This window comes from Silene latifolia, chromosome 4, assembly GCF_048544455.1.
Source record: "Silene latifolia isolate original U9 population chromosome 4, ASM4854445v1, whole genome shotgun sequence".
Taxonomy (NCBI): Eukaryota; Viridiplantae; Streptophyta; class Magnoliopsida; order Caryophyllales; family Caryophyllaceae; genus Silene; species Silene latifolia.
Genome location: NC_133529.1, coordinates 3,875,430 through 3,893,220, shown reverse-complemented (window position 1 = coordinate 3,893,220; position 17,791 = coordinate 3,875,430). Strand labels below are relative to the sequence as shown.

Below are 17,791 nucleotides of genomic sequence, written 5' to 3'. Positions count from 1 at the left end.
GAAAGAAGCCGACGCCGTCTCATACTGTCGATTCGACAAGAGCGGCATCGTTGAAAGAAGCCGACGCCGTCTCATCTGTCGATTCGACAAGAGCGCGATCGTTGAAAGAAGCCGACGCCGTCTCATACTGTCGATTGGACAAGAGCGCAATCGTTGTGAAACGACGACGCCGACTCACACTGTCGATTGGACAAGAGCGGTGATCTCCATGAAGAAATGTAGTGCTTTGTGGCGCCACCCCAAATAGTAGACGCTTTCATAGTCACTTAAAGTGGTAGACGCCGCGTAACACACTATCCGCACGCTACCACACCGTCATAGACAAGAGCGGTGGTCCCCATGAAGAAATGTAGTCTTTGTGTGCGATCACCCCAAATAGTAGACGCTTCGGCAGTCACTTAAAGTGGTAGACGCCGCGTAACACACTATCCGGACGCCGACTTCTTCGTCCGTATCGACAAGAGCGGCCGATCTCCATCGAAGCGGACACCGCGACAAGCCGCGGCCAGCGCAGCTGATAAACAAAATCAAAATGCCTTAAAAACGTTAAAAACAAATTGAGATACACACTCTAAACCGCCTCGGCCAAGCCAAGTCGGAAATAAAAAGAGACGCTCAATTAATGACGTAAGAGGGCAACTCGTACAAAAACGAGAAAAGACCTCGCCAAGCCGAGGCAAAATGGAAAACACTAAATACCATTGGAACGCTCAAAAGAAATAAGGTAAAGACCTCGGCATGCCGAAGGCAAAGGAAGCAAACTCTTATTAATAATAACGGGTTACAGTGGAAAGAGTATGACGACTACCGTCCCCATTGGGGTAAGCCGAAACACAACCTACCAAAGTTGTACAAAATACAAGGAAAGAAAAGCAAAAATTACAGGTATCATTTGAAGCGCCAAAAGATGGCAGGAGGAAGGGTTTAACAATTGACTCCCGGCACGGTGAGCAGATCTCATTGTAAACTTGTTCTCATCAAGCGAAGACATGGTAGTATGTGAGGAGCCGAGGCAGATCTCGTTGAAACTTGTTCTCATCAAGCGACCCTATGCCTGTTGTCGCTTACCATCGGCAGCCGGTAGCCGCATCCTCTTCAATGGGCAACCCAACTTTCCTAGCACCTCGGCTTTGGCCTCGGCGTCATCGCCGCCCTCATTCTATCGCTTCCTCCTTGGCGCCTTAGCCTTCTCAAGAAGAGCGCTCTTTCCGCGGCCGCCTCCTTCTCAATCTTCGCCCTCACCGCCTCCGGGCCTTCTCTCGCCATGGCTTTCTCCTTGGCCGCAAGCTTATCATCAAGCAGCTCGTTATATTTGTCCCACGGAAAGGAATCTTCAAGAGGGAAAAGCTCCTCGATCACTTCCCCGGCGCTCCTTCGGCCAGTCCCGAATTCAACGACAGTTGTTGGGGAGCATGACGGTTTGGAGCATCTCAATGTCCACCTCCTTCTGCTTGATAATGGCCTCTTTGCCCCGAGTCACCTCCGCCTGGGCCTTAAACAGCCCTGGATTCGTTCCTCTCCGGAGATAGAGGTCGCACGCCCCCGAACAAGGTTACACTTCTCCAAAGAACTTCACGCTTCGGCCGCCGCAGCCCTCGGCCTTGGCTCTCTCGAAGGACCTCCTTTTCAGCGTCCTCCCTGAGTTTTCTCTCAGCCAAGAGCGCCTTCTCAGCATCTCCCCTAAGCGTCCGCTCATTGAGGAGATCCAGCTTTGCCGACGCAGCCACCCGCTTAATGGCATTACGCTCATAAACGGCTCGAGCCACGGCTTTCTCCTGCTCCATGAGACGAGCACCGGTAACCACGTTCCACCTCGCCAGCTCCCTAATTAGCTTCGTGCCTTCCTCTATAAGCTGGGAGACGGAAGCCCTCTGGGATGAAGGGACGGTGGTGACAATTTGACCACCAACCTGCGGCTGGGAGTGAGAAGCCCCCTGGGATGAAGGATTGACAGAGGCGCCTTGATCACCAACTAGCGCAGAGGTCCCCTCCACCTGCTGCCCAACGAGAGCAGAAGCCGGCTGCGGCTGATCTACAAAAATTTAATGGACATCAGTATCAACATGTATCGGCGTATCGAAAAACAAGTCATCAGGGGCACCTAATTACTCGGCTAAATTTAAGCCACAGAATGAGTAGGTACCATGCTTGGCTTTCTTGACAGGCAATTCCTTGCCGACGGCGGAGGCTGTCTTTTTCCTCTTTCGAAGAAGAGGAGATTCCTCCGCATCAGTTTCCCCCTCGGAAGGAATATCAACAATCTCCACAGTCTCCCTCTTAGGGGGGGGGATGGGAGGTGGAGCCGGCGTCGACGCCTTCGCCGCCGAAGACATTGTCTTCCGCGTCCGACGCACTACACCGCTAACGACCCTCGCCTGAGCCTCCTCCACGCTCAAGCCCTTCAGCCGTTGTTCCATAAGGTCACTCGCCGACTTCCTACGGTCGTGGGCTAGAGCCTTCGGATGCAAGTTAGCAACGGTCCCATCTTTGTGCGGCCCCCATTCTCCGAAGAAGATCCTCGACAAGTCCTTTCCAAAGTGGTCTCAAAAAAACAAAGCAAGAGTTAAGTAAACGAGATAAACCGAAATTCGAGGAGCAAGAGCATTAAGAGCGGCGATGGGCCTCACACCGACCCCACTCACCCCGTGCTAGGGCGGTATGAGGCCGACATGGCAGAGCGGCTCATCCCGAAGGATGATCTCGTCGGGGGAATCCATTTTTTCGGACCCCCACTCTTGTCCACCTCAAAGAGCCTCATTGCCACCTCTCATCCTCTTGGAGATGACACACCGCATCCATTTTGAGCTTCTTCCGGAAACCCATCTATCGTGCTCCGCTTTGAGTCTCACACCGCAAGTTAACTCGGTCTTTGGAAAAAGGTGGCGGCGGATAGTCATCCCAAGACCTTAACGTACACCCACCGCCTTTGCCGGTCCTTACAAGAACCAAGTTTGTTGACAGAAACATAACCCGGCTCCATCTCCACACTGTACCATCCGACGCGCGCCGAAAAATGGTTTGAGATGGTGAAGCCGGCGGAATAAGTTCACCGTTGGGGCCTCTCCTTGAAGAGACAGATCCGGACAAAGCCGATTATGGTCCTCATAGCCAGCGGGTGCGGTTGTGCGACGCAACGTTCATGGCTCTAATAATGGCCACAACGTACCCATTCAATGAAACCGAGCCCAAACTCCAAATGCTGCATATATACGCCGGTATGGCCCTTGGAGGACAACAGACGGCCGACCCTCCTCGGGATAACAATTTCGTATCCCCTACCAAAGAAAAAATGACCCTCGAAAAATTTCTCGCCCGAACAATCAAGTAGCTTATGAGTCCAAGCACGGTCAAGAAGGACCTTACAGCCTTGCCGTGATCCATAACGTCGCCTCCCTTCATTACGACAAGGCCTTTCCACTTCATCACCGAAATCATCACCAAAATCGCCATAGGAATCGTAGTCCTCCCATTCCTCAAGAATTTGAGGATCAACTTCAGAGAAGGAGACCTAGGGCCCCCGACGCAGTTTACTAGGTCCAAATCGCGAAGACATGTTCACAACAAATTACTAACGAAATAAAAGAAATTTGTTTGATTACCTTGAAGAAATACACTCACGGGATCGAAGACCGAAGATTTGAAGAAGAGAAAGCCCTTGAAAGTTTAGAGAGATGAAGATTTTGGGAGAAAATTTTCAAAATTTGAGGAAATGAAAGTAATGGCCAAAATCACTTTAATAAACTCGCCCTATTTATAGGAAAAGCCCACAAAGAGGGACCAATCAGGGCACACCATGAAGCGTCAACCAATCAAAGAAGCGTACACGTGTCAGACATGCAACCACGGAATGTCAATCGTTGCAACAGTTGAATGTCAATCAATGCTACAGTTACCAAGCGTATTCAACACGCCCATTCACATCTCTTCACCTGTTCATCTCCCACAAAGAAATTCCTAGGCACCTGCTCTCCGCCGGCCACATGATCGACCAAGCTGGGAAGCACGGCCGGGGCAATCGAAATAACCGGACTCTCAAACCTGGTCTCGGCCGGCATCATCATTCTTTCCCACATCGGATACCCTTTACGCATCCATGTGGAGGGGGGATATGGTAGGCCTACGAATGATCAAGCCGATGCATCAGAAGAAGCCGACGCAGAAAATTTTTGCAAAATACTTGCGCAGAATATACGCTCAACATACATCGGAGCCCATGCCACGGCATAGACTACGCTGGGGGCAAATTGATGGGGCATATTCTGCACCGCTGACCAAAGTCAACATATTGAGCAAGGTCAAAGATATCCATAGCCAAGTCAACGACTTAGACACTCTAGCCGATGGAGCCCATCGGCCAGGACTGGTCTCGGCAAAGACAAATAGCCACCGAGGCACATCTCCGCGTACTCATCCAAGACCCTCGCGAGCCCGCCACAGTCCATCTACGAGGGTACAACGGTCTTTCCACCTAATGAGTCACTTGGCCACTTGGCCACTACGCGACAAAAGGTGAATGCTTTTCTAAATACTCCTCAACCTTCATTGAGGAGATGATCCACAAATTAACCTAACAACCACTATTCATCTGGTAATATCTTCCTTATCTCTCTACAATACACTCTTAGCCAAGTAACAACAACTTACCTCTCTAAGTTTACTGACTTGAGCGTCGGAGTGAGTACGCTCGGCCAAAGCCGAGCCCTCAGTTTGTTCATCGTTTCAGGAGACCGTAAGGAGGATTCAAGCAAGGACATCATTCAACTAGCTACGAGTGGTATCAAACATCTGCTCTGGAATTACACCCGGAACAAATATATTTTCACTTATGTTTTGAGAGAAAATTGAAATTGAATGTTAAGTTGTGAATAGTGTAAAAAATGGAAAGTGGTAGAGTGGAGTTGAATGGAGGAAGTATGAGACTATATGAGTATATGTGGAAGTTTTGGTATGGTTGGAGCCTTTGAGGTTTTGGTCAAATAGTAAATTTAGATATTATGAGGTTTTTAAGGACCATAAATTCCTGTTTAACAAATATCTCCGTCTTAAATAATAAAACAGAAATAATACTCTCTCTTATTCTAAATAACTGTCCTATTTGTCATTTTCGTCAATTCACATAACTGTCCCATTTGTCATATTTGGACATGATTTTTTACTTTCCTACCCTTGACTCTTTTTTTTATTTACCACCTCAACCACCCCTAACCCATTATATTCAATCATTTTCATTATTTAACTCTTATATTCTTACCCCTATACAATAATTTTCATTATTTTAACTATATTCCTTAATTTTCGTGTCATTGTCCAAATGGGACACTTATTCGGAATAGGAGGGAGTAGTTACATACTTATATGAGGAAAAAAAAAAACAGAATGTCAAGAGAATGACAAACTTTCATCTTATCTATTTTTATAAATAATATTAACCTGTTTTACACTTAAAATGAATATAATCGTTTTAAGAAAGACCAAGGGTTTAAGCACTACTTATTGACATAAGTTTGTGTATGATATTTGTTGGCAAAATTTGTGGTCCTTTGGATGTCAACCACATGGAGTTGATTTGCAGGGAGAGTTTGGGGTGTTATGGAAGAGAAATTTCCATGTGTTGCTTTCATGTTTAATTTGTAAATCAAGGTGCAACTATTTTAGAGCTTTTGAGGTCTCAAATTGTCTTGCACTCCTGCCTCTATTAATGCGCTTGTTTTAGGCCTTTCAAACCAATTGTTCGTCATGCATTCCTTCTCGTTGCATGTCCTAAACAACAAGTGTTACGGAGGAGTGGAGGACAGTCATTATCTTATACTCCCTCCACCGTTTCGGTCAATTAATGTTTTTTTATTTTGGCACAAAGACCAAGGAAGGGGGAAATTATAAGATACTCCACGAGTTGACCAAATTGAGTGTGAAAGACCAAATTGTTCATCAAATGCAATCCTAAAATAGAAAGGACTATAATTGACGGGAAGGCATAATGTCACAACAAAATTACTAATGCCACTCGTTTTTGTGAGACGGTGAATAGTAACATGCTCTTAGATTTGCCTTGTATTGGTGTGGCATTAACAAAAAGCGTTGTGGCATTATCAATCCCCATAATTGACTGTCACATCCCAAAATGAAATAAGACAACAAATAACCGGGACAAACGGAATAAGTTATAACATTTCACAACCTTTCAAACCAATGGTTCATAACTACTTGTTAATGAATATGATTTGAATGAATTTTCATGAGCTAAACATGATCTAGATGTTAGTGGATCACCGGATCAGATAAATCCAAACTTAATCTATATCCACACAGCTTATGGTGCAATCCATAGTCGTTTCAATATATGTCGTATGACATCTAAATTTATACACCGATCCACATTATAAATCCTAATTTGCTCCAAAACCCAATTTGAACCGATAAAAAATTATTTATATGTTGCAATTTTTGAAATTTTAAGTCCAGCAAAGCCTTTAATTTTTAAGTAATTCCATCAAGTTTATTCAGGTTTTTCAATAGTGGGTTTTTAAGTGATTCTAAAAAAAGTTGATTGGCCAGAGTTTCAAAAAATAGGTTTTGCCTTGAATTTTTCCCTTAAGTTTCGGTTCGCTTCAGGTTTAATTGTGTTAGGGTGCAAATCTATGTCCCACATCGATAGAATAAAGATGGAAGATCGTCTTTATAAGTGTCTACAAAATATAATAGTATGACTGTATGAGGCCTTTTGCGAAGGAGCCCAAGAGTAAATCCATGAGGGCTTGGCCCAAAGCGGACAATATCGTACTATTATGGTCTGTGGACACAGATGCAGCAGAGGCCCAACACGAGATATTCACGCTTCCGTACAACAAATTGTCATTTTATGATTGATTGATAATTATCCACTCTTTTTTTTCCATTTCCAATGGGTGAATCCTACATTTGAAAACACATTTCTATTTTATTTTATTTTACCTACACAATTAAAGGGAATAATTTTTATAATTTCCTCGCTCAATTGAGTAATTTGAAAGGATATCATGCGACCTTTTAAAATAAAACATCTTCTTTGTTGGGCCTTCAGCTTACCACTTTATGTGGCCTTTCAACTTCGGCCCATGTATACGATTGATTGGGCTCTCACCAGATTCATGTATAATTCATACTGAAAATCACAATGGGAGTGTTATTATAATTTATACATCTGTACGTATAGTACTCGACACTACTCGTAGATTCGTAGTAGTTTATATTTTGGAAGTGCGCAATGGTGGAGTCTAATAGTTAAAACATAGGCGAAATTTTCAAGGTTTAGGTTCAACTCTCACCAAGAGTAATATTGTGTAGTGTTTATGGCTTGAAGCTATGCAGTTTTAGATTTCGAGTATGTCACTCTCAACCCCGAACTTTATCCAGTACGCACCGAATATAGCAGCTATAATCCCCTCGTCACCAAAAAAAATTAAATAAAAATAGATAATTATAGATAAAGCTATCATGGATTCATGGTAACTCAAACAAATATTGGCGCTGTGAGTTGTAACTTGTATGTATACAATTTTATCTTGTTGGGCTATTTCTTCCCCCTTTTGGGCTAGAAAAGCGCAATGTCCTCGCAAATACATACTGTAATGGGCTCGGAGCCTACTAATTTAAAATAATATTCTAACTGCCTCGGTGAATTGTTTACGTTTGTTTTATTTTGTGGAGAGAAAATAAAGTAAATGTAAATTATTAACAATGACATCGGGAGTACTCCGTAAAAATATTATTTCATCTATACATACTCCCTCCGTTCCGGTTATTATTTGTTTATCTATTTTATTTTTGGGCGTCTTAGTCAATTGTCTACTTTTCTATTTTGGGAACGAAGTCAATTTGATCTTACACACTCAATTTGGTTCACTTTTTTTTTGTTATCTTTGTGCTAAAATCAAACGTAAACAAATGGCCGATACAAAAAATGTATATTACTACAAAACCCTTTTCCTTTTTCACCCACAAGAAAAAAAGAAAAAAAACCATTTTTCTTTACTTGAGATTCAATTGTATGTCGAGGGTCCAACCAACAACTACATTAATCTCTACATACTCCTCCCAATTCACATCGATGGTAATATGGACCGACTTTTCTCACAAAAAGTAAGTTTATGTTACAATAAGTGTGAATCGGAGAGAGTATAAAAATGAGAAACAAAAAAATGTTATAACTCAAATCTAAACTGAGCTAAAATTAAAAACATATTCATGTAAGAGGTTTTGAATCCATTTTTTTTTTAGTATAAAATTCCAACACCTAAAATAGGTTATAAAACATAGACAATTAGATAACCAGGATAAATTTTTATCATTTTTCTTAGACAATGAGATTTAGCCCTGTTTTTCAGTTCTTATTTAGTTCATTTTAGCCTATTTCAGTTCAATTTAGCTCAGTTTATTTCAGCTTAGCTTATCCCAGTTCATTTCGATTCAGTTCAGCTCACTAGATTTCAGTTCAAGTCAGCTCATTTCAGCTCAATTTAATCCAGCTCAGCTTCATTCACGCTTATACACTCCATTTTCAACCGCTCGCGAGGCCGTATCGTATCTTGTTTCTTTTTCTCCCAGTTTTTCTACCACGTTTCCGGGATCACTTCAGAAGTTACCCTATTCGATTATGCCTTTAAATAACAAGTATCAAAACATTTTTATTGAGTATCAGATTTTAGCCCGATACTGGTTTATTGCACACCGACAGTCTCAATTGTCATCCGTCGCTCCTCAAAAATTTTGAGGTCACTTTGTCTGACCGAGAAACCGTCCGTGTGATTTACTGATATTTTTGTTCCGGGACCCTAATATCCCGAAAACCGTGTATTACACACTTCATTTTTAGCCGTTCGGGGGGGCCATATCGGGTCGTGTTTCTTTTTCTCCCGATTTTGTTTTACCACGTTTCCGGGGTCGTTTCAGGAGTTACCCTATTCGATTTCAGCCCAAAATAACAAGTGTCAAAACATTTTTATCGAGTATCCGATTTTAGCCAAAGACTGGTTTATCGCACACCGACAGCCTTAAATGTCTTCCGTCTCAAAAATTTTAAGGTCGCTTTGTCTAACCCGAGAAACTGTTTATGAGATTTGCGGAATTTTTTGTTCCGAGACTTTGATATCCCGAAAACCGTGTATTATACACTCCATTTTCAGCCGTTCGGGAGGTCGAATCGGGTGGTGTTTCTTTTTCTCCGGCTTTTTCTACCACGTTTCCGGGGTCGTTTAAGGATGTACCATATTAAATTTAGCTCCAAATAACAAGTATTAAACCATTTTTTTAACAATTATCCGATTTTCACCCTAGACTGATTTATCGCACACCGACAGCCTCAAATGTCATCTGTTGCTCCTCAAAATTTCCGAGGCCACTTTGTCATACCCAAAAAACCGTTCGTAAGATTTACGGACATTTTTGTTCCGGGACCCTAATATCCCGAAAACCGTATATTATACACTCCTTTTTTCAGCCGTTCGGGGGACCGTATCGGGTCGTGTTTCTTTTTGTCCCGGTTTTTCTACCACGTTTCCGAGATCGTTTGAGGAGTTACCCTATTCAATTATACCCTTAAATAACAAGTATCAAAAAATTTTATTGACTATCCGATTTTAGCTCGAGACTGGTTTACCGCACACCGACAGTCTCAAATGTCAACCGTCGCTCCTCAATATTTTTGAGGCCGATTTATCTGACCGGAGAAACCGTCTGTGTGATTTACGGATTTTTTTGTTCTGGGACCCTCATATACCGAAAACCGTGTATTACACTCCATTTTCAGCCATCCGGGAGGCCGTATCGATCCGTGATTCTTTTTCTCCTGGTTTTTTTACCACGTTTTCGGGGTCGCTTCAGGAGTTACCTTATTCAATTTAGCCCAAATAACAAGTATTAAACCATTTTTAACGGGTATCCGATTTTCACCCAAGACTGCTTAATCGCACACCGAGAGCCTCAAATGTCATCCATTGCTTTGTCGGAACCGAGAACCCGTCCGAAGGATTTACGGACATTTTTATTTTGGGACCATGATATCCCAAAAACCGTGTATTATACACTCCATTTTCAGCCGTTCGGGAGGCTGTATCGGGTCGTATTTCTTGTTCACTCGGTTTTTCTACCATGTTTGCGGGATAGCTTAAGGAGTTACCCTATTCGATTTCACCCCTAAATAACAAGTATTAACACAATTTTATCGAGTATCCGATTTTAGCCCCATACTGGTTTATCGCACACTGACAGCCTTAAATGCCATTCGTTGCTCCTTAAATTTTTTAAGGCGGCTTTGTTTGACCCGAGAAACCGGCTGTATGATTTACGAATATTTTTGTTCCAAAAACCGTGTATTATACACTTCATTTTTAGCCGTTCGGGAAGCCGTATTTGATCATGTTTCTTTTCACCCAGTTTTTCTACCACGTTTCCGTGGTCGCTTCAGAAGTTACCATATTCAATTCATTCCCAAATAACAAGTATTAAACCATTCTTTTTACGAGTATCTGATTATCACCCGAGACTTGTTTATCGCACAACGACAGCTTAAAATGTCATCTGTTGCTCCTTTAAATTTTTGAAACCGCTTTATCAGACCCGAAAAATCGTCCGTGTGATTTACGGACATTTTTGTTCTAAAACCCTAATATTTCGAAAACCGTGTATTATAGTGATTCGGCCCAAACAAATACGGCTTATTCAAAAATATAATCTCATGTATTTGATTCAACACAAAATGCTAGGTTAAATTCACATATTCCAAGTATAATCATTCTTTTAAGACATACTCCTATAAGATAATCTAAAAATAAAATAAAATGAAACATACTCCCTTGAGTCCCTCCATCCAAGTCATTTGTCTAGATTTGCATTTGGCATAAAGATTTAGAGAGGACCAGATCATTTGTAGTTGTAGACTTGCACTCCCTCCGTCCCGACAATAGTTTACACTTTTCTTTTTAGGTGTTTCAATCAATAGTTTACGTTTTAATTTTGGCCTTTTGGATATGTTTTACTCTCTACTTTATCCTTTTAATAATATTAAAAGTAATTATTTTCTCTTAATATCTTAATCTTGGTGTATAAAACATATGTAAACATTTCATTGCGAGAGAGAGTAGTTGAATGATATAATAAGTAGACAATATTTCTATTGAATTATCAAATTACCTAAATAAAAATAACCAGTATAGAAATGTAAACAAATGAATAACACATTTTAAAATAAATAGGTAAACAAATGACATAGATGAATGGAGTAACTACTTATTCCATAAAAAGTATTTTAATAATATTCTTTCGAAGACCATCTCATACTCTCATATCGAAATTTGGTCAAAAAGTCTCTCTTAGGACGACAGTATCCGTCTTTAGATATAAACAGGTCAAGTATATCTCATTTGCATATATATAAGACAAATTTGTTAGTCCCTAAGCATTACCTTTTGTCCCATCTACCTTGTTTGACGTATTTTTTAGGGCATCAACAATAGAGGTTTGTCAACAAAGGTTTGTGTACTTTTTAGAGGTTTGTTGACAAACCTCTCTATTGTTGGGAATGGGGGTTGAGGACTTGAGGTTCATATATGAAATGGTTCTGATTTTGATACGAGTTTGTGTTTTTGGTTGTGATGATAATGGATAAATTACCTTACATAGATACTTTTATGAGGTTTGTCTATATTTAAGAGGTTTGTCTATTGTTGTATTGAGGTTTGTTGTTAGAAGGTTTGTATGTTGAGTGATGTGGCAAGATTAGACAAATCTCATTTTGGGGTTTGTCATTTATTCACACGCTTCTAAGTTTAAAACAGATATTATCGTCTTATCAAAAATCGGAAAAGTCAGAAATTTCACCACCTAAATAAAAGCATGAAAAAAGGGCAAGAGAAGTCAATTCAACCATCAACCATCACGAAAGAAATCAAACAGAAAGAAGAAAATACAACGGATAGTAACAGCATTTATTAAAGAAAAACCATCATAAAATCAGAAGCCTACTTCACTGCACTGCACTATTGATGGTGGGAAAACCAAAACCAAAGCTGCAAATATATACAGAAAAGACATATAAAAAGCAATTAAATTAGCATGATTTTATGCCATTTTTTATGCACATTTTTACAACAAACAAATTCATTTCCATCATTTTTTCAACCGTACAAATTTCTTGATTTCTTTCATGATTATATTATATTATTTTATTTTATTTATTTATTCTGCTGTATTCCTCACTGTAACTGTACTATGTACTATCTCTGACTCATGCACTGTTTTTTTCCTGGCACAAAATGGGCAATCTTTTTTCATTTTAATTAATTTTGTTTTAGAGTGCATCATATAATATAAAGAACACAAATTGGTTGGTTGTTTTTTTTTATTAAATTTCCCCAATTTACTCACTTTTTCTTCCATCATTATCATCATCTAAATCTTCCCAAGGTAACAACTTTCTTAGTTTATCTTGATCAAATTCATGTTTTTTCATCTGGGTGTTGAGAAATTTCAAGAATTGTTGATCAAAATCTTGGTGGGTTGGTGGGTTTCCGTCTCAATCATTTGTTTACGTTTGATTAAAATACCCGTCACAAAGAATTTAAAACGTAAACAAATAAATGAGACGGAGGGAGTAGTTTTTATGTTTAAAATGATGTGATGGGCATCTCTTGTTTTCCTACTTTAGATTGTTATTTAATGCTTACTGATACTGTATAAGTTATGAATAGTTGTATTTCTGGTATGAAATAAATCTTTTTTAGGTGATTCTTTTCTTTGTTTGAAGAATTTGGTGGGTTTTAAGTCTCTGAAATGATGTTATGTATTTCTGCAGATTGCAAATTGCTGTTGTGTGTTCTTGTTTAATCCCTTATCAGTTAGGTATCCGTCTTAAACAAGAATTTGTGTTGTTTCTAATCAAATCAAGAATCTTTGATTTATGCTTGCATTGTTTTCTTTTTAGTTCATGAGGATTGAGGGATTAGTTTTACTATATCAGTCATACAAAATCTTGATTTTCCTGTATAAGTTTTTACCTTTTTTGTTTAAGACAGTCTGATTTTAACAGAATGCTTGTGATATGTGTCCTGCTGGTATTATCATTCCATTTAATGATTTTGCTCGGTTTCGCTGAATCTTTCTTGAGTTGATACTAGCCCTTTGTTTAGATAAGGGATATTGGAGGGAGACGATTTCCGTTGTTTAGGTAGCAAAATGGAGGTGGAGGGATTTGGAGCGGAGGGAAAATAGATACCTCCATTTCCCTCCTACTCTGCAAATTATTTCTCCTCCATCCTTTCGTTTCATCTTTGCTCTCTTTCCCTCTTTTTTTTGTATCCAAACAAGCCTAAGACTTTGTTGATTTAATTGGCTTGTTTTTAGTCTGATGAACTGAGAGTCATCTCTTTTTAGATGCTTGACTCTCTTTTCAGTGTGTGATATTCTGAAACCGCATTTTGTGTTGTCTCTTGCGTGAAAGACGGGTAGGTCATGGAGGCAAGTATATGGTTTTCACAAAGTCTTGGTCTTAAATGTGTGACCAACCCATTAACCTTTAGGGAATACAAAGGAGTTGGGTTGGTGTATCATGTGAGACAATCACATACAAGAGTACAAGACTCAACTGCATTTTGATCGCAAAACTGCTTCCCTATTGTCTATCTGTACGTGTGTCGTTCATAAATCATACTGGTGGAAGTTGGTCTTCTTCCGATAGCTGAATATTAATTTTTGCGATGTTTGTAGCCTTACATTGTTCCAAAGCATGGAACTAACAGCATCTTGAATTTTTCTGCAGGAGCATGCTTGGTGGCGATTCAAATTATCAGTTTCTTGGCCCCATGGATAATTTCAGGGTACCAAACAATCCAAACATAGTCCCACCTATGCAATTTGATGATGGTTAGTTTCCGCTTGTCAACCTCGTTTCATATTTCATCGTTTGTTGACTCTTCAATTGTCAGCTTTCATGTTGATTGGTTACTTCTTAATCCGTACTAGTTTGAATCTATGGATTAAGTAATAAGCAGAGAGTTGAGTGGTTAGCTTGGTGCAATTACCATTGCCATTGCCATTGCCATTGCCATTGCCATTGCCATTGCCATTGCCATTGCCATTGCCATTGCCATACCTCAACATAAAATCGCTCTTAACGTGAGAGCTTACCTGTCTAAAATGGGTATCCTGAATCCTGATATCATCATCAATAGTGTCACTGTTTTAACTTCATATTTTGTAAAACAAACGGTGATTCCTGATGTATCTACTGCGTTAAAATGACTGGATGTGAATCATATAGAGTATAGACATATGGTGCATTGGTGCCCTTTGATATAAGCATCATTGACTTTTTAAGTAGTGAATCTTGCGAGTTTGCATCTAGGGATATCATGAGTGGTTTGAAAGCAAAAATGGCGACAACATTACCCTAGGCTTCAAGGCCGCAAATGGCTGTGGTAAAGGATGGTTGGATGTATCATGTATGCAACCTTACCCCAATGCTAAATAGTAAATACACAACGAGGCTATATTCGAATGTCCCTTCATGGAAATGGCGTTGTGAATAATCACATCGAATGAATCCTATTTCACATTAAAAAAAGGGCAACTAGTTTAGTGAGCCTTATTGCTTCCTTCGCAATGCAGTACCAAAACATAACGAATGATTCAGTGGTTCGCGTAACATTTATTTCGTTAGAATGAGCACTTGTAAATTTTGTAAAACAAACAGTTATCCTTGATATGCCCACTTAGTTGTTTCGTCATATGAAGCCTTTCTGTTTCAGTGTCCTTTACTTGCAAGTAGTGTAAGAATACTGAGTAATGTGTCTCTATGGAATTTTAAGTGACGACCTCAGATTTTGCCGGCCCTAATCGTTTTAGGGCAAGGCTTTGTTGTGGTTGTATGTTGAGGCTTTGTTGTGGTTGTATGTTGACCTTCTAAATCTTCTGGCAGTTCTTGCTGGCTGTAATGTTGGTATGATGAATATGGGCGGAAACCAGAATGCCTCCTTGAACCATCTACCGATGAAACCAAGTAAATATGCTCCATTCAGTCCGCACAAGCTGCCTGTTACCTTAAATGACGGTATTGGCCAGGATGAAGGCGGGCAATGCAGAAGCATATGGAATCAACTCTTGGTGTCAACTGGTCTTAAGCTTTCATATGGAGATAACGAGCCTAATTCGTCCACCTCATCTACTGGCGAGACCACTATGGTTAATCCTTCTCACCACAGCAATCTGCAAATGAAACTTGCACGACAGAGCGATGAACTTGATCAGTACATCAGAATGCAGGTGAGGTTGATATAAAAAAGTTCTTTACCAATATTTTAAAATTTTAGTAGTTCGTTCTCTCTCGATTTTGTTTTTTGCTATTTGTTTTGAGTATATTACCTAGCATTACCGACTTCAAATGATGATTCATGTCGACCAAATCTAAATTATGTTGGGATTACGCTATTTTTGTTGTTTGCTCCAACATCAGACAACATTCCGGCATTCCAACCTTATTTCCTAATGTTCTATCCTTAACAAAGGCTGACGACTAATAATCCCCTATATTAACTGCTACAATTCTTTATAGTCGGAAAATATCAGGAAGGGCATTGGAGAGCTGAATCATCGTCACACAACGTCTCTATTGCATGCTCTGAAGAAAGACATAATTTTCAGAATACGTGAGAAAGACGCAGAGATAGAGAACTTGAACCATAAGAACAAGGAGTTGATAGACAAATTAAGGCAGCTTGAGGTAGCAGCGCAGTCGTGGCAGTACAAAGCTCAACAAAACGAGTTCTTGGTCAATGCCCTAAGGACCCACATTACTCAGGTCTTCCGACAAGGAGCTGCAAACGTTTCAGAAGGTTATGACGAGAACATTCAAGATGATGCTGTTTCTTCTTCCAATCTCCCGCCTTCTGTCCCCAAGCATGAGCCAGTGAATTGCAAGTCGTGCAAGGGTAAGGAGGTTTCGGTTCTTATGTTGCCTTGTCGACATTTGTGTCTTTGTACAGATTGCGAGGTGCTCATAGAGGTTTGCCCTGTTTGTCGGGTGAAGAAGACTGGAACTCTGCAAGTATACATGTAAATACATGATCGGGATGAAGAAACTAGATAACATTTTTTGCACACTTGTAACGATCATTGCCTGATGACTTGTTAACTCGGTCTAGCTAGCTTAACTGACAAGATTTATGATCTTGACCAAATTGCGGGTGTAAGTTTTGATACAGTCGGCCTGTTACTAATGGTTTGTCGGTTATATGCATATAATGCTCAACTGCTCGAGTGAAATGGAACTTGCACAATCTGTATTTTCATGGCACATTCCTGCATGGGACATCCCTACTCTTTGAGCTATCGAACTGCTCCCTCCTATCCCTCCTATTCACCATTTTCTTCCCTATTTCCTTTTACGGATTATTCACGTTTTCTTCCCTATTTCCTTTTACGGATTATTCACGTTTTCTTCCCTATTTCCTTTTTTGGGTTGATTTGTGTGGTCCAAATTCAATAGTATGTGGGGTAGTGTGTTTTATGTGGTCCAAATTCAGTTTCTTATTTCTTGTGCAAAAAGAAAAGGGGAAGAAAATGGTGAATATGAGGGAGTAGTTTTTTTTTTTTTTTTTTTTTTTCAAAAAAAAAAAAAATTGACGAATACCTATGGATTCGGATAGGTTGCAAACTTGCAATGTTGCATACAAGAATTGTGCTTGTGACTTCTAGTCTTCTAGACATGACAAATTGACCCGACCTGAATTGGCCTCGTCTCAAATTGTTGAATCCAACTATGACCACAACCTAAATAGCATGTCCAAATTTTGAAATTTTCTGAACCCAACCTTGCCTTTAAATGATTGAATAGAACACATAAGAAAGGTATACAAACCCAATGCAAAGACATCCATAAGGCCATAATGACCCAAAACAAAAATGACCTATCCCCAAAGTAGACTTTCTAAGACCGATCCACCAAATAATCTGGCCCAAATAACTCTCAACTCATACAATTCCGAATTTGAGCTGTAACTCGAATTGTGCCGACCTGATGTAAAATGGCTACTAACTTACTGTCGCGTATTTGATCATTGTCATTCAGTAAATAACTTACAAATGGTTGCTTGTTTGAGACAGAATAAAGAAAGTGCCCATTTTGGCAAACAATAAGACGGGGTTTTGTAACCACTTTACAGCCAAATGTGACAACTATTTAAAAACATGTTATGACAAGCTGGAACATTGACGGTACCATTGTGGTTAGATTTAATCATAAAATGATCACATATATCCGTCTGAAACTTCCGACAAAAGTAACCGTTTGAAACAAGAGTTTGCGAATAACCTAATAAAAACACACCCGAAAATAATCTTAAAAGAAAATAACTCGACCCAACCCAATCCGTTCCAACGTCAAACCCAAATAACCCAACTCACACTCTATCTAGCCCCTACTCCTTTTCACAACTAACCCCACCCAACCATCCACCAACCCACTCTATGTCCAAAACTCCAAATCACCAGAATTGAAGGCTCTAATCACAGTAATAATACCATGACAGCAAATTCTTATTTCAGACGGACCAAATGTAATTATTCTACGATAAAATATTACTATTTTTTGATAAAATATTACCGTTATTTTTAGGGTAAAAGGTGACAACTTTATTTATAACATTTTATCACTAAAGGTTATATTCTATAAAAAAATGATGATATTTAATCCGTCTTATTTTAAACCGTCTAAAGTAATCATGACCGGTGAAAGTAGGTAGAACACTTCCCACTGAATCACATA

At 39.9% G+C, this 17,791-nt stretch overlaps 1 protein-coding gene across 4 annotated transcripts; it reads left to right on the top strand.

Annotated features, from left to right (window-relative positions):
* Positions 1 to 11,942: 11,942 nt before the first annotated feature.
* On the top strand, positions 11,943 to 16,263 carry LOC141652610 (E3 ubiquitin-protein ligase BOI-like). 4 transcript variants are annotated; one of them, XM_074460153.1, is made up of 4 exons: positions 11,943 to 12,438; positions 13,790 to 13,893; positions 14,948 to 15,291; positions 15,581 to 16,263. In XM_074460153.1, exons 2-4 carry the CDS (start codon positions 13,794 to 13,796, stop codon positions 16,082 to 16,084), a joined length of 948 nt encoding a protein of 315 aa, XP_074316254.1. In that variant the 5' UTR covers positions 11,943 to 12,438; positions 13,790 to 13,793; the 3' UTR covers positions 16,085 to 16,263. The 4 variants fall into 4 exon arrangements, with proteins under 4 accessions (XP_074316254.1, XP_074316251.1, XP_074316253.1 ...); XM_074460150.1 differs by having other exon boundaries at positions 12,011 to 12,873; XM_074460152.1 differs by lacking the exon at positions 11,943 to 12,438 and adding an exon at positions 12,676 to 12,733.
* The last annotated feature ends 1,528 nt before the right edge of the window (positions 16,264 to 17,791 follow it).

What these genes read in the sequence shown, in the direction of transcription:
- LOC141652610 (XM_074460153.1), top strand. Translation starts at nt 13,794, where the DNA reads ATGCTTGGTGGCGATTCAAATTATCAGTTTCTTGGCCCCATGGATAAT. An exon ending in ACCTATGCAATTTGATGATG is followed by an intron (nt 13,894 to 14,947) that starts GTTAGTTTCCGC and finishes ATCTTCTGGCAG; the next exon opens with TTCTTGCTGGCTGTAATGTT. An exon ending in ATCAGTACATCAGAATGCAG is followed by an intron (nt 15,292 to 15,580) that starts GTGAGGTTGATA and finishes AATTCTTTATAG; the next exon opens with TCGGAAAATATCAGGAAGGG.